General features: G+C 45.9%; 1 protein-coding gene across 4 annotated transcripts in view; it reads left to right on the top strand.

Moving 5' to 3' along the window:
* Positions 1-420: 420 nt before the first annotated feature.
* PHACTR3 (phosphatase and actin regulator 3) overlaps positions 421-12,467 on the top strand; it is a 205,188-nt gene continuing 193,141 nt past the window's right edge. For 3 of the 4 annotated variants that reach the window (XM_083618766.1, XM_083618765.1, XM_083618767.1), the window contains exon 1: positions 689-1,425. In XM_083618766.1, the coding sequence (XP_083474892.1) occupies positions 1,317-1,425 (109 nt within the window). In that variant the 5' untranslated portion in view covers positions 689-1,316. Of the gene's footprint in view, positions 578-688; positions 1,426-12,467 lie in introns of those variants that run through there. The other variant, XM_083618764.1, reaches the window with a different exon arrangement.

Consider the following 12,467-nt stretch of genomic DNA (forward strand, 5'->3'; position numbering starts at 1 on the left):
AACCACTCCACCCCGGAAGGGACCCCAAGGTTCATCTAGTCCAACCCCCTGCAATGCAGCTGGAGCAAACCTGCAACACTGGCGTTATCAGCACCACACTTTAACCAGTTGATCAGATTCCTGCCTGAAAAACTGCCTGAAAAACTGGACAGCAGCTGTCACTCAGTGTAGGCAATACTGAGCTTCTCGGTTTGACTCCGTATCAGGCAGCTCCCTGGATGCTAGACATCTCTTCCTTTCCAGTTCCACAGGATCCTTACCAACACACACACACACACACACACACACACACACACACACACACACACCTCACCCCCTGCTTGGGGCTAGAAAAAGTCTAGGCAAGGGAAACGCATGGCCCGCACCGCCGCGACCATGTGTGCCGGAACGTGCGTGTGCCATGAAGGCTGCTCTTGCGTCTTGCCACCGGGATCTCCACCAGCCTCGCCTCTCCTCTCCCTCCTCGTCAGGGGCGTGTGAAGGTGTCGGGTCGGAGCAGGCAGGAGGCCTCCGCCTTTCGCGCACACCTGCTGCTCCCCATTCCTTTCCTTCCTTCCTCCTCTTTTGTGCAGTGCAGGTAAGCTCTCTCCCACCCACGACCCCTCCTCCTCCCTCTTCTCTCCCCCCCTCTCCTTCTCCCCCCATCCCCGGTGATGTCACACCTACTCTCGCAGGGCATGATGGGAGAATCCCTCTGTTTCCCAACAGATGCGCGAAGAAGAAGAGCAGCAGCAGCAGCAAGCAAGCAGTTCCAAGGAGGGTGGGTGCGCGTGCTTTATTTTATTTTCGCCTGCCTTTTCTCCTCTGCCTGGCCGTGATATGGGAAGAGACTCCTCCTGAGCCTAGGACTTGGCTCACTCCGACCTCCTCCCTTCACCTCACCTGCCATCCACCATCCTTGCCTTCCTTCTGACCAAGGCAGCGTGAAGCCAGCCTTCGCCGCTCGCAGGAGAAGATGCCGAGGAAGAAACTTCTGCAGCGCCCCGCCGAGCCCTAGGAGCCCCCAGGCGCTGGGAGGGACGCCCATCCCTGCATCTGGATGGTGCCAGCGGACTGCTTGGCATCGGGGCGCTTGCAGGAGGAGGCTGGTTGCCAGCATGCTCCCGCTGCTGGGACTCCCCGGCTGAGAAGAGAGGCGCGCTCTGCACCACCACCAGCGGGTCACCCCCTTCCCCGTCGTGACCTTGGGCTGCCTCCGGTTTCATGAGCGCCTCTCCCTCCTCCTCCTCCTCTTCCTCCTCCTCCGGCCTCTGAGATCTGCTCTCCCTCCCCTCCCCACCCCCTCCCCTCCCCTCCCTTCCCTTCCCCACCCCCTCATGGCTGCATCAGAAGAAGGAACTGGCTGTTTTCTCCCCAGAGGCAGGTCACAAAGCGACCCCAGCATCCTCGGGGACACCGCCGGGACTGAAGCCGAGGAGCAGCAAGGTAAAAATGCAAGCGGGACTTTCTCTCTCTCTCTTCCCAGCCCCTCCTCCTCCTCCTCCTCCTCCTCCTCCTCCTCCTCCCAGTATAGCAGAGGATGTGGGCTGGGTGGTGAGGAATGGGAGTGAGTCGTAGAGGCAGAGGAAGAGAGAGGGAGAGGGAAACAGATCGGGAATGGGTGTGTGTCTATGTGTCTTCGCATCTGCCAATCTGGCAATAAGCCTGTCAGAGAAGGGAGGGCAGAAGGAAATTAGGAACATATTCTCTGCAGTAAGTCCTGAAATGATGCAGCGGCTTAGCTGTAAATAGGATTACATGAGAGCATTCTCCCCATCCTGGCCCTTCGGAAGGGCAACACTCCCCTCTGCCAGCTGAAGGAAGCATTTCAGAGGAGGGCAAGGGGGAAAGAGCCAGGATTCTTCCCCGAAATTTTTCAGCCCCCCTCTTCCTGGGCAGCAGGCTTCCTTAAACCGTGGATACTCTGTCCTCTCTCAGTACCCCTTCCTCCTTGAAACAGGCTGTCTTATTCACAAATGATAAAGTGAGGCAGAGAGAAAGGGACATGACCAAGGCAGCTCAGGAAGTCATTGGCAGAGACCAGATTTCCAACTGCACGAGTTCTGCATCAGAGGGCAAGCAGTCATGGCTGGGCCTCTCAGGCAGTAAAAACTCAGAACAGGTGATCTCAGGCTCCACCTGGCTGACAGTTACCTGCTGCTGTTCACCTGCTTGGGAAGATGCTAGTCAATAATATTAGTTCACCCTGCTTTTTTTGCCTGCAGTTGGAAGAGACTGGCTTCTCCCTTGTGCCATCATTGGAGAGGGATGCTCGGTCCAAAGCGACAAGAGCTGCTTTATCCTGGAAAGTTGCCTAAGCTCTGTTGTCTCGCTTTCACCCCACACGACATCCAGCCCATCCCACTCCTCTCAATCTACAGGCATGCAAACACACTGAAAATAAAACGGCTAAAATCAACACTGCCTGCTCCTTGTGAGAACATCCAAGAGCTGAAAGCAGTCAGGACGGGAGCTGGGTTGCTTAAGCTGGTCTTTGTTGGTTACCACACATAGCCTAATTTACCTGGGCAATTTAATCGGAGCTTGGGCATGTGCCTGACTTGCCCCTTGCAACAGAGAGAAAGAGAAGGTTGTCTCATAAAGTGGGAGGGGATCAGCTGTTGGCATGAGAAGTCACCATGGAGATGGAACAAGCAGAGTAATAATTAAGTCACCAACCCCACCCTCTGGCCCACCCCATCGAGAAAGCAATTTTCGGGACACACCAAGAAGTAGGAAACACAACAGTGAGTGTTGAAAGAGAGAGGGAGAGAGGCTGGGAGTGGGGGAGTTTGACGTCTGCAACCCCATTTTTCTATTTATAAGTGTGAGAGAAGAAGGCTTTCACCACCAACAAGCCCTCCCCTTCACTTTCTCCTCCTTTTGAAGCATAAAACTCTTTCCACTGAATTGCAAAATCTTTCTAGCAGTGACTCACACGCTGGGGTTCTCAAAGGAGCACAGCAGCAGCAGCAGCAGCAAGGCATTGTGTTTGGGATTTTGTGTGTGTGCGGTGGTGGGTTAATTGCGAGAACAGTTGGTTCTGGGAAGGGAGCCGTTTCCTGTGGCCAGTGTGAAATTAAACACATGCGCACACAACAAAACGGGACCAAACTTGACAGGGTGCTTCCGTGGCAGAATTCAGATGACAATCAGCTGGATGGGAAGCCCAGGACCCACAAGGAGCCAAGGTTGAGTGTCATGGGCTCTTTGTGCAAGAGATGTTGACTTAGGGTCTTGACTGAACACAACAGAGGCAGTGACTGTTCCATTGCAGGCTTCAGAAAAATCTCCCATGGAAGTCTGTAACTAAGTGATATGTGGGAAGGGGCACTGACTTTGACACAGACCCCTCCAAAAAACTAAAACAAATAAAATCAGAATATGCCCCTTCACTTAATATACCCTAGTAGTTGTGTTCTGAGTACTCTCCTCAACACCCACACATTCCTGCCCTCACAATTTCATAGTCTACCCCACTGCCATAATTAATGGGTAACTTCATATTCTGAATCTTTAAACTGACTGAGAGGTTGCTTTTTGGGGGTATTGTGCAATTTCAGGAAAAGTAAATTAACAGGAAACCTGCTTTAAAAGCAAGTGTGTCTCATTAAGGCAGCATCTCCTCCCCCATACATAAAAATGCAATTAAACTCCCCCCTCCTAGACCTCTTTATGCCATCTCTCCCCTCACCCACCAAGCCAAGGTTTCAGCTATAGACCTGTCCTGATGTACTGATATCTGAGAGTAAATCCTGTTTGAGGGCCATTCCAAAACAGTGTTTTAAACCAGCACATGCTAGAGTCGTTCTCTCTTATTTGTCTTCTCCTTTTCACGATGGTCATCCCATCTGTCTGATGGCACCGCCTGTCAGAATATGCAAACATGTTAATAATGAGGACTGAGTGGCTTTAAGCTTCATTTTACACAGTCTAATAATTGAGGATCCTTGTTGCTCTGGAAACAGATTTTTTTAAGGGAATAATGAGAACAGCTGATGAATCTTTCCTGCCTAACCACGCTGATATATCCCAGGTCATGGGAACAAAGGCTGTCACTAGCACAAAGTGCTAGCCTTTCCCCCTAAGGGACAATAGTGTCTGAATGAGAGGAATGTTCATTTGTGTGCTTTCACATCAGAAGGCTGCAGAAATCATACATTCCCTTAATTTCAATTTCGCTCACTTCTTGCCTGTTTCTAGGTAATGAAAAGCAGTGTTGGCAGGCTGGCAAATAGATAGGCTGTATGTGTGATTTTTTTTCTTTTTTAAAGGACAGATCTGTTTGAGGAAATGCATTTTTTTTTATTTGCCTGAAAGAAGATCATTTTTTTTGCCCCAAAATATTAACTTATTTTGTGTTGCTTTTCCTAAAGAAAATGATGTTTAAACGAACTCTAGGCATCCGTGATCAAAACAATAAAGCAACAAGCAACACCCCATAATATACGGAATAAAACACACATAACTTTAAACAACGATTTGCAATAAATTACGAATGAATATCATTATATACCGGTAAATGCCAGTTTTGTCTTCTCTTCCATAATTTCTGTGATTTGCATAGGCTTATTGGGAAATTGACTAAGAACACAACCTTCACACCTCGGTTTAAGAGTTCATACACTGAGGTCAATAGGATTTACACTCAAGCAATTTTACAGTGTTTTGTAATTTCAGGAGCGGTTTGCATTCTGCCATCCATCTAATCTAACATGAAATCAGTAAAATCCCATGTAAGTTAATGTGTGCAGTCAACCACACTCTCCTTCATGGAGGCTGCACTCATCTCATTGGAGCTCAAGACTGCCTTAAAAGAATTCTGTTTCAAAGTGCAGATTTAGGTTGCTAGTAGTAGGGGGCTTGTGTGTCCACACCATGAGGACTGTATTGTCTGCGGCAACACATCCTGCTTTGCTTATCCAAGTTCCTCATTAGCAGATATGTTGACTTGATGGTAAAAGAATACTTGCAACTGTTGGAACAATGGGAGCAGTAGTTGCTTACAATTCTGTTCCTTCCGTCTTCAAAAGTATCTGGAGAAAGAAGAAAAATGGCCAGCCAAAATAACCAAAGACTCAAAGTACCTTTCTTACCTATAAGGTGCTTGAGTGTATGAAAATGTAGGGCACACGTTTGCTTGTGGTCCCAATTGCTCATGGTCCCATCGATGGCAATGGTCTATGGGGCAGTAATGCCATAAGTGCCCTTCTTTCCCCTCTAGAGTCCTGTATGTGGAACACCCTCTCTGGGGAAGTCGACTTATCACTTTCTCTGATGCCTTCCAAGTGCCAGTTAAAGATGCATCTGCTCACAACAGTCTTTGACATGTAGTGGGGAAGTTATCTGATTTCCCCAGTTGCTGGAAATCACAAATAGGAAGAGTGCTGTTGTGCTTCTCTCCTGCTTGCGGACATCCTGTGGGCACTTGCTTGGCCACTGTTAGAACAGGATGTTACTCTAGATGGGCCCTTGCCTTGACTCAGCAGGCTCTCCATTACGTATGTTTGTGCTTCGAGTTATACTTGGCGATTTAATTGTTTTATGTTGAAAACAGGGCAGTGAGGCAGAACAGGGCCTTCTCAGTGGTGGCTCCCTGTCTTTGCCAGCTGAGATCAGGTCATCTCGCCCTGGTGACATCTTGACATTGCCTAGAAACATACTTATTTTGCCAGGCACCTGGTGGCTAAGTGTTCAGTGCGGCAAGAGAGAGTATGTCGTGTTCTGCTGCTATTTTCTAAAGCTGGTGTTGTTTCATTGTGATTTCAATTGATTTTTTGGGTTGTGTAGAATGTGCGGCTGTTTTTGAGAGGTTTTAATTAGGGCTGTTAAGCTGACCTGAGACTCCTCTTGGAGAAGGTGAAGCATAAAAGCAATGAACGGTAACAACATTAAGGCAAGAATTGGGTGTGTAGGGGGCGGGGCTAATGGAATTGAGTAGCAATCTCAGTGTTAAAGCACCTGTTTTGCATGTGTGGCCTCAATCCCTGGGTAGAACTGGGATAAACCCCTGACAGAAATCCTGGATAGGCAGGTAGACAATAATGAGCTACAGAGATAATGAGACCAATGGTTTGACTCAAGAGGAAGGCAGTTCCTGTGTTCCTATGGTAGTAGGGTCAGTGCAGACCAAAACAAAAAAAAAAGTAATTTTGCATAGGCCTAACTGGCTCTTGGAATTTGCTACCAAAAGAGCATGTTGAAGATCACAAACTTAGGTATTTTTTTTAATGGATTGGACAAATTTATTAAGGATAGGACTCTGAAAGGCAATTATGCTTGGCAGCGAAATTGAAGATCCATGTTCAGCAGCAGTCTATCTGAGTACCAAAAGCTGGAGATGAACAACAGTTGAGGACTGATGCTTCCTAGCTTCACTGTAGCTTCTAGCCGGCTGCTGTTGAAAACAGGCTGCGGGTGAGGACCTTGGTCGCTTGTTCAGATATTCTTATGCTCTTTTATCTCCAATACCATTTTCATTTTATTCTCTAAACCAGGCTTTCTTTTTTCATTTAAAGAAAAGTATTTGTCCCACACAATAGCTTTGAGATTCAAAACATTCTGCTTCGCTTTGTTCAGCCAAAAAGAAATTGCCTTTGCATTTTGTCATGGTAATTTCCCCCATGTTCCCTCCTGGTGCGTGACATTGATGATCACAATACAGTCCTGACCTCAGCCAGTGATTACAACTTCAGCAGAGGCTCTTGGTTCCCCCTCAGCCCCTAGACGAAAACATAACCTTCTGGCGAAGAGTCCTAGATGGTCCCAGCTTTGATCCCTGGTATCTCCAGGCAGAACAGGAAAAGAATCCTGTCTGAAACTCTGGAGAGCCATTGCCAGTCAGTGTAGATGACATTGACCTAGATGGACCTTGATGGACCTCTGGTCTGACTTGGTATAAAGGCAGGTTCTGCTGTTCTTAACTCACTATATCATAAGGGAGAGGTCAAGTAATTGCTGAATGCATGTGATTTACCACTGAAATGTAGCTAGGAACTCTTGAGAATTGTAGCTCTGGGAAGTGAACAGCAGCTTCTTACCAACTCTTGGCACCCTTAACCAACTACAGCTCCCAGAATTCTTTGGGGGAAGCCATGACTGTTTAAAGTGGCATCATGGTGCTTTAAAGGTTGTGGGATGTGAAACACAAGAGCAGTCAAGTACAACATTCCTAGAGTGAACATGTTTACATATGGGGAGGAATGTTTGTCCAGCCAGCAGGTAAACTTCCTGTTTCCTTCTGGGCTGGGTCAGACTTCCTCTGCATGCGACTAGAGGTGGGCGTGGCCTCACCTGTGCAGGTAACGACAAAAGCACAGGGCAGGACAGCCATCTCTCTCTCTCTCTGACTATATGCATCGAAGAAGCAACATCTGCTTAGCCAAAGATGCTCTCAGCCAAGAGAGGACAAAGGGACTGTCTTCTTATGAGATAGTTTCCAGGTGTATGTTACTTTTCTAAGCTAAGTCTGCCTTCTGGGATCTGATTGTGAACAGAATGTGAGTAAACTCTTTTTATACTTTTATAGAAGACTGTGTCATGTCTTATCTTTTATGAAGGAATAAGGGGAAAATACCAGAACAGTTATTATAGAGGCTTTAGCGAGCCTGAGCAAACGCACCCGCTGTGAGTTTAAAAGGGGAATGTTACTCTGCTAAATTGTGAACTTGTTAACACAAGTTGGAAAGGCTATAATCAAACAATATATCCTCTCCTGCATCCCTGAACATTCCCACAAAGGTATGATGTGAATGTAGCCACAGTCACATTCTTATGACAGACCCCCAGTTCTGGTGATTCATCAGGGCTCTTCTTAGGCAGTCTTGTCCTGCCCACGTGAGCACTGCCAAACAGTGCTTTGGCTCATGTTCGACTCCACATGGAACCGTGACCATTTGTAAACAATTTGATGTGGCAGGGGCTGATCAGATGGAAGGCTTTCCGTGCCAGCTCTGAATTCAACCATGTGGCAATGTTGACTGTGAACTATGCAGGTGCGAGGTATTACAGCTTCCACATGGAAATGGAATATGTTGCAGTAGATCTGGTGTCTCTCATATAAGCTACAACTCTTTAATTGTCTCAAGGTGTGGGCTCAAGGGGAAAGCGTTCTCTGAATCGTGGCAACGTTACTTTATGGTACATGAAGCATAATTTCTTTGTGGAGGGTTTGTAGCTCAGTGGTATGCTTTGCACGAAAAGAGTTTCCAATTCAATTCCTGTCATCTTTAGAAAGGTGGGGAAACTCCTGCCTGGAAAGCTGGAGAGCAGGTGATGGGGACTGTTGTCCAAAGAACCTGAAGTTTGGCGAACCTTCTTCAAGCTTGGGTCTCCATTCATTGTTGGACTCCAAATCTCATCATCCCCAATCAACTCAGGCAATGTTCAGGAATGATGGGAGTTGTAGTCTAACATCATTTGGGGCACAAAGGTTGAAGAAGGCCAGTGTAGACAACACTGATCTAGATTAAACATTGTTTTGACCATTGATATAAGCCAAGGCAGCTTCCCATTGCAGTTTAGGAAAGGCCTTAGGATTTTTCTTTTTGACCTTGAGCATCTAAATTGTATCTTTTATCGTCTAGTTTTAGGCAGGAGTCAATAGGGATCAAGCTACATGTTACATGCAAATGGGCATAACTTTAATGTCCACTTCGCAAGGGGCTGTTTGAGAGCAGAGAAGCAGCATGAGGAGGAAGTACTTAACCCATTTTCCTGCTGTTTCCTACTGCAAATCATCCCTGAAATGGCTCCCCCACCAAGATTTCAAACACGTTTTCCTTCTCATACATGCATTTGAGACTTCCCAGGGAGAAAAGCTACTGTGGGGAAGCAATTTAGCCCAGCAAATTGTGGGTGGGAAAATAATTAAACACCCCTTCCCTCCCGCTGCTTCTTCACTCCCACTCAACCCCTTCCAGAATTGCGTCCTCAAGAAAGGCGGTTGAACTACAGCTGCAAGCCTTTGTGTGTGTTTCACATGTGCTTTTGGCCTTTTAATGACATTAAAACAAGAGGATGCAATCTCTTGGTTTTCCGTATATTTAGTTCAGCGGGATTACGTCCTGATGCAAATTTTTGCCTTTTTGCAAGGCCCTGCATTTCCTCCAGCTTCATGGCTGAGTTGACCTTGACACTCACACGGAAATTCTACGAATTGCCCAAAGTCACACACAGTTGAGTCATTGGGATCAGCTGGGATAAGAGCCCAGAAACCTTCTGGTTCAATCACAAAATGGCATGAAATGGGCTGGAAAAAACCAGAAATGAGAAATGGCAGCAGGGAGAGATTAAACAGAAGCCAACCTTTGATCAGTAGACGAATTCTAGAAAATTAAATCATGCCCCTTAATTTGTGTTCCTAATGTGTTCCTTAAGTTGTTCTTAGTTGTAAAATAATAATTTGCTGTAGATCCTGTGGCTAAGATAACCGAATCTGATAACAAGCATTTCTTCACCTTTGGAGGCTATGTCCATCTCCCTACCCGCCGGAAGTGTATCGTACTGTGTATTCTCCTCCTAAGGTGGCTAGTCATGGCCACAGTTCTGTGTAAGGTTTTGGTTGCCTGGCCTCAAAGAGGATATTTAATAGTATTTAAGAGAATATTTAAGATATTTAGAAATTTAAGAAGGATGTTGACAAACTGGAATGTGTAAAGAGGATGGTTTGGTTTGGAACAGAGGAGAGGAGATATGATAGCCATCTCCCAATATCTCAAGGGCTTCCACATGGAAGAGAGAACAAGCTTGTTTTCTCCTGCTCTGGAGGGTAGGACTTGAACCAATGGCTTCAAGTTACCAGAAAGGAGGTTCCGGCAAAACATAAGGAAGAACATTCTGACAGTAGGTGCTGTTTGTGAGTGGAATGTTCTCCCTTGGGAGTTTGTGGACTCCCCTTCCCTAGAGATTTTAAAGCAGAGGTTGGATGGCCATCAGTCAGGGATTCTTTAGTTGAGATTCCTGTAGTGCTGGAAAGAGGCAATCAAAAAGAGCAAGGGGATGGAGCTGCTGCTCTATGAGGAAAGGTTACAACATGTTCAGTGCTTTATTTTACAAAAACAGCAGATGATAGAGGTGCATAAGGTTATGCATGGCATGGAGAAAGGGCACATAGCATCTTTCTGCCTCTTTCATAATACTAGGACTTGGGGCCATCCAATGACTTTTTTACACAGTACACAGTTAAACTATGGCATTTGCTTGCATGATAGGCAAGGTAAAAGGCAAAGGACCCCTGTCGAAGGTGACTATGGGGTTGTGGCGCTCATCTCGCTTTCAGGCCGAGGGAGCCAGCATTTGTCCACAGACAGCTTTCTGGGTCATGTGGCCAGCATGACTAAACCGCTTTTGGCACAACGGGACACCGTGATGGAACCCTTAGTGCATGGAAATGCCATTTACCTTCCCACCGCAGCGGTACCTATTTATTTACTCACACTGGTATGCTTTCGAACTGCTAGGTTGGCAGGAGCAGGGACAGAGCAACGGGAGCTCACCCCATCACAGGGATTCGAACCGCCGACCTTCCGATCAGCAAGCGGTTGGTTTAGTGGTTCAGTGGTTTAGACCACAGCGCCACCCACGTCCCTACTTGCATGAGATGTAGTGATGACTACCAACTTGGATAGCTGTTTTTTTTTTAAAAAAATAGACAAATTAAGGGAGGATAATACTATCAAGGGCTGCCACCTTCACATGCAGAATATTAGTTGGCGATTTGGTCATCAAACAATGCACGTGCACATATGAAGCAGCTCTCAATGACAAACATCTGGAAGTCTGCACTGTATCTGGGGTGTTGGGACGTCGTAAGAAATTCCTATAATGCTAGGACTATGATGGTCCATTCATGCATGGAGGTCATCATTAGGTGAGCATCAATTGATGAACTTCTTGTCATCTACACAGATGATTTTCTCATGGTAAGTATTCTCACTTTGGTAGCTTTCATGCTGTGACGTCAAAGCATTTCTCCTTTCAGCATGCCCAGAATTCAACATCTGGACTCCAGACACACAGCTGAATCCCGACATGCATTCTGATCCTTCCACATAAGAAGGATTCCACTAGCCACTTTAATTTAATGTCGGCTTGGGAGCAGAAATCCACTGGAAACTGTATAATACGATTAAATAAAAACTCCTTCATCCCTGGAGCCATCAGAGGACCCACATTATCATTTTTTCCCCTTGAGGAGATGCTGGAAAGGCATTTAATTGCTTTCTGATACGACTGGGATTCAGAAACGGCTGTGGCTTTAATGCTAATATCTCGATATTAGCAAAGGTAATTCAGCTAAATGGTGTTATCACGGTAGGTGGAGAGTTTCATGGCGGAGAACATCTGTTCTGTATGTTCTGACTGGAACTGATAATATATAGTGCTAACTAATCAGCATTAAAGTACTCCTAGGACACTAGGCTGCATCAACAGACGTATAGTGTCCCCATCAAGGGAAATAACAATCCCACTCTATTCTGCCTTGGTCAGACCCCACCTGGAGTCCTGTGTCCAGTTCTGGGCACCACAGCTTAAGAAGGATGTTGACAAGTTGGAACATGTGCAGAGGAAGGCAACCAAGATGATAAAGGGTCTGAAAACCAAGCCTTATGAGGAATGGCTGAGGGAGTTGGGTATATTTAGCCTGGAACAGAGGAGACTGAAAGGAGGTATGATAGCTATCTTCCAATATCTAAAGAGCAAGCTTGTTTTCTCCTGCTCTGGAGGGTAGGACCCAGAATAATGGCTTCAAGTTACATGAAAGGAGATTCCAACTAAACACCAGGAAGAAATCTTTGACAGTAAGAACTGTTTGACAGTGGGGCAGACTCCCTCAGAAGGTGATAGACTCTGCTTCATTGGTGGCTTTTAAGCAGAGGTTGGATAGCCATCTATCTTGGATGTTTGGCTAAGATTCCTGCATTGCAGGAATGGCCCTCAGTGCTCTTCCAACTCTACAATTCTACGCTTCTATGATTTTAAGCCAAAAAAATAATTGTGTAAGTACAAGCCCCCCTACCAGGGATGATAGTTCAAAAGAATTTGCTTGATTTTTGTTTAACTCCATTTCTGAGTCAATTCGTATACAACATCTTGAAGTGATTTAACAATAAAAACATATCTAAAGCAGTTTTATATATAAAAACAATTTCAAATCCAATACAGTTATATATATATATATATATATATATATATATATATATATATATATAAAACTTTCTACTAAAACAATTGCATAAGGGTGATTTTACAGTATGTTGAATACATATGTTGAATAAATACATATGTTCAATAAATTACTTTGCTCAGGTAATAGCCAGCCTATTAAGACTGCAATCTGATACAGTAGGTAAACCAACGTGGTGCCCTCAAGATCCTGTTGGACTACAACTCCCATCACCCCTGACTATTTACCATGCTATTCAGGGCTCATGGGAATTGGAGTTCAACAGGATCTGGAGGGTGCCAGATTGACTGCCTCTGCTGTA

This window comes from Podarcis filfolensis (genome assembly GCF_964270895.1).
Source record: "Podarcis filfolensis genome assembly, chromosome: 6".
NCBI lineage: Eukaryota > Metazoa > Chordata > Lepidosauria > Squamata > Lacertidae > Podarcis > Podarcis filfolensis.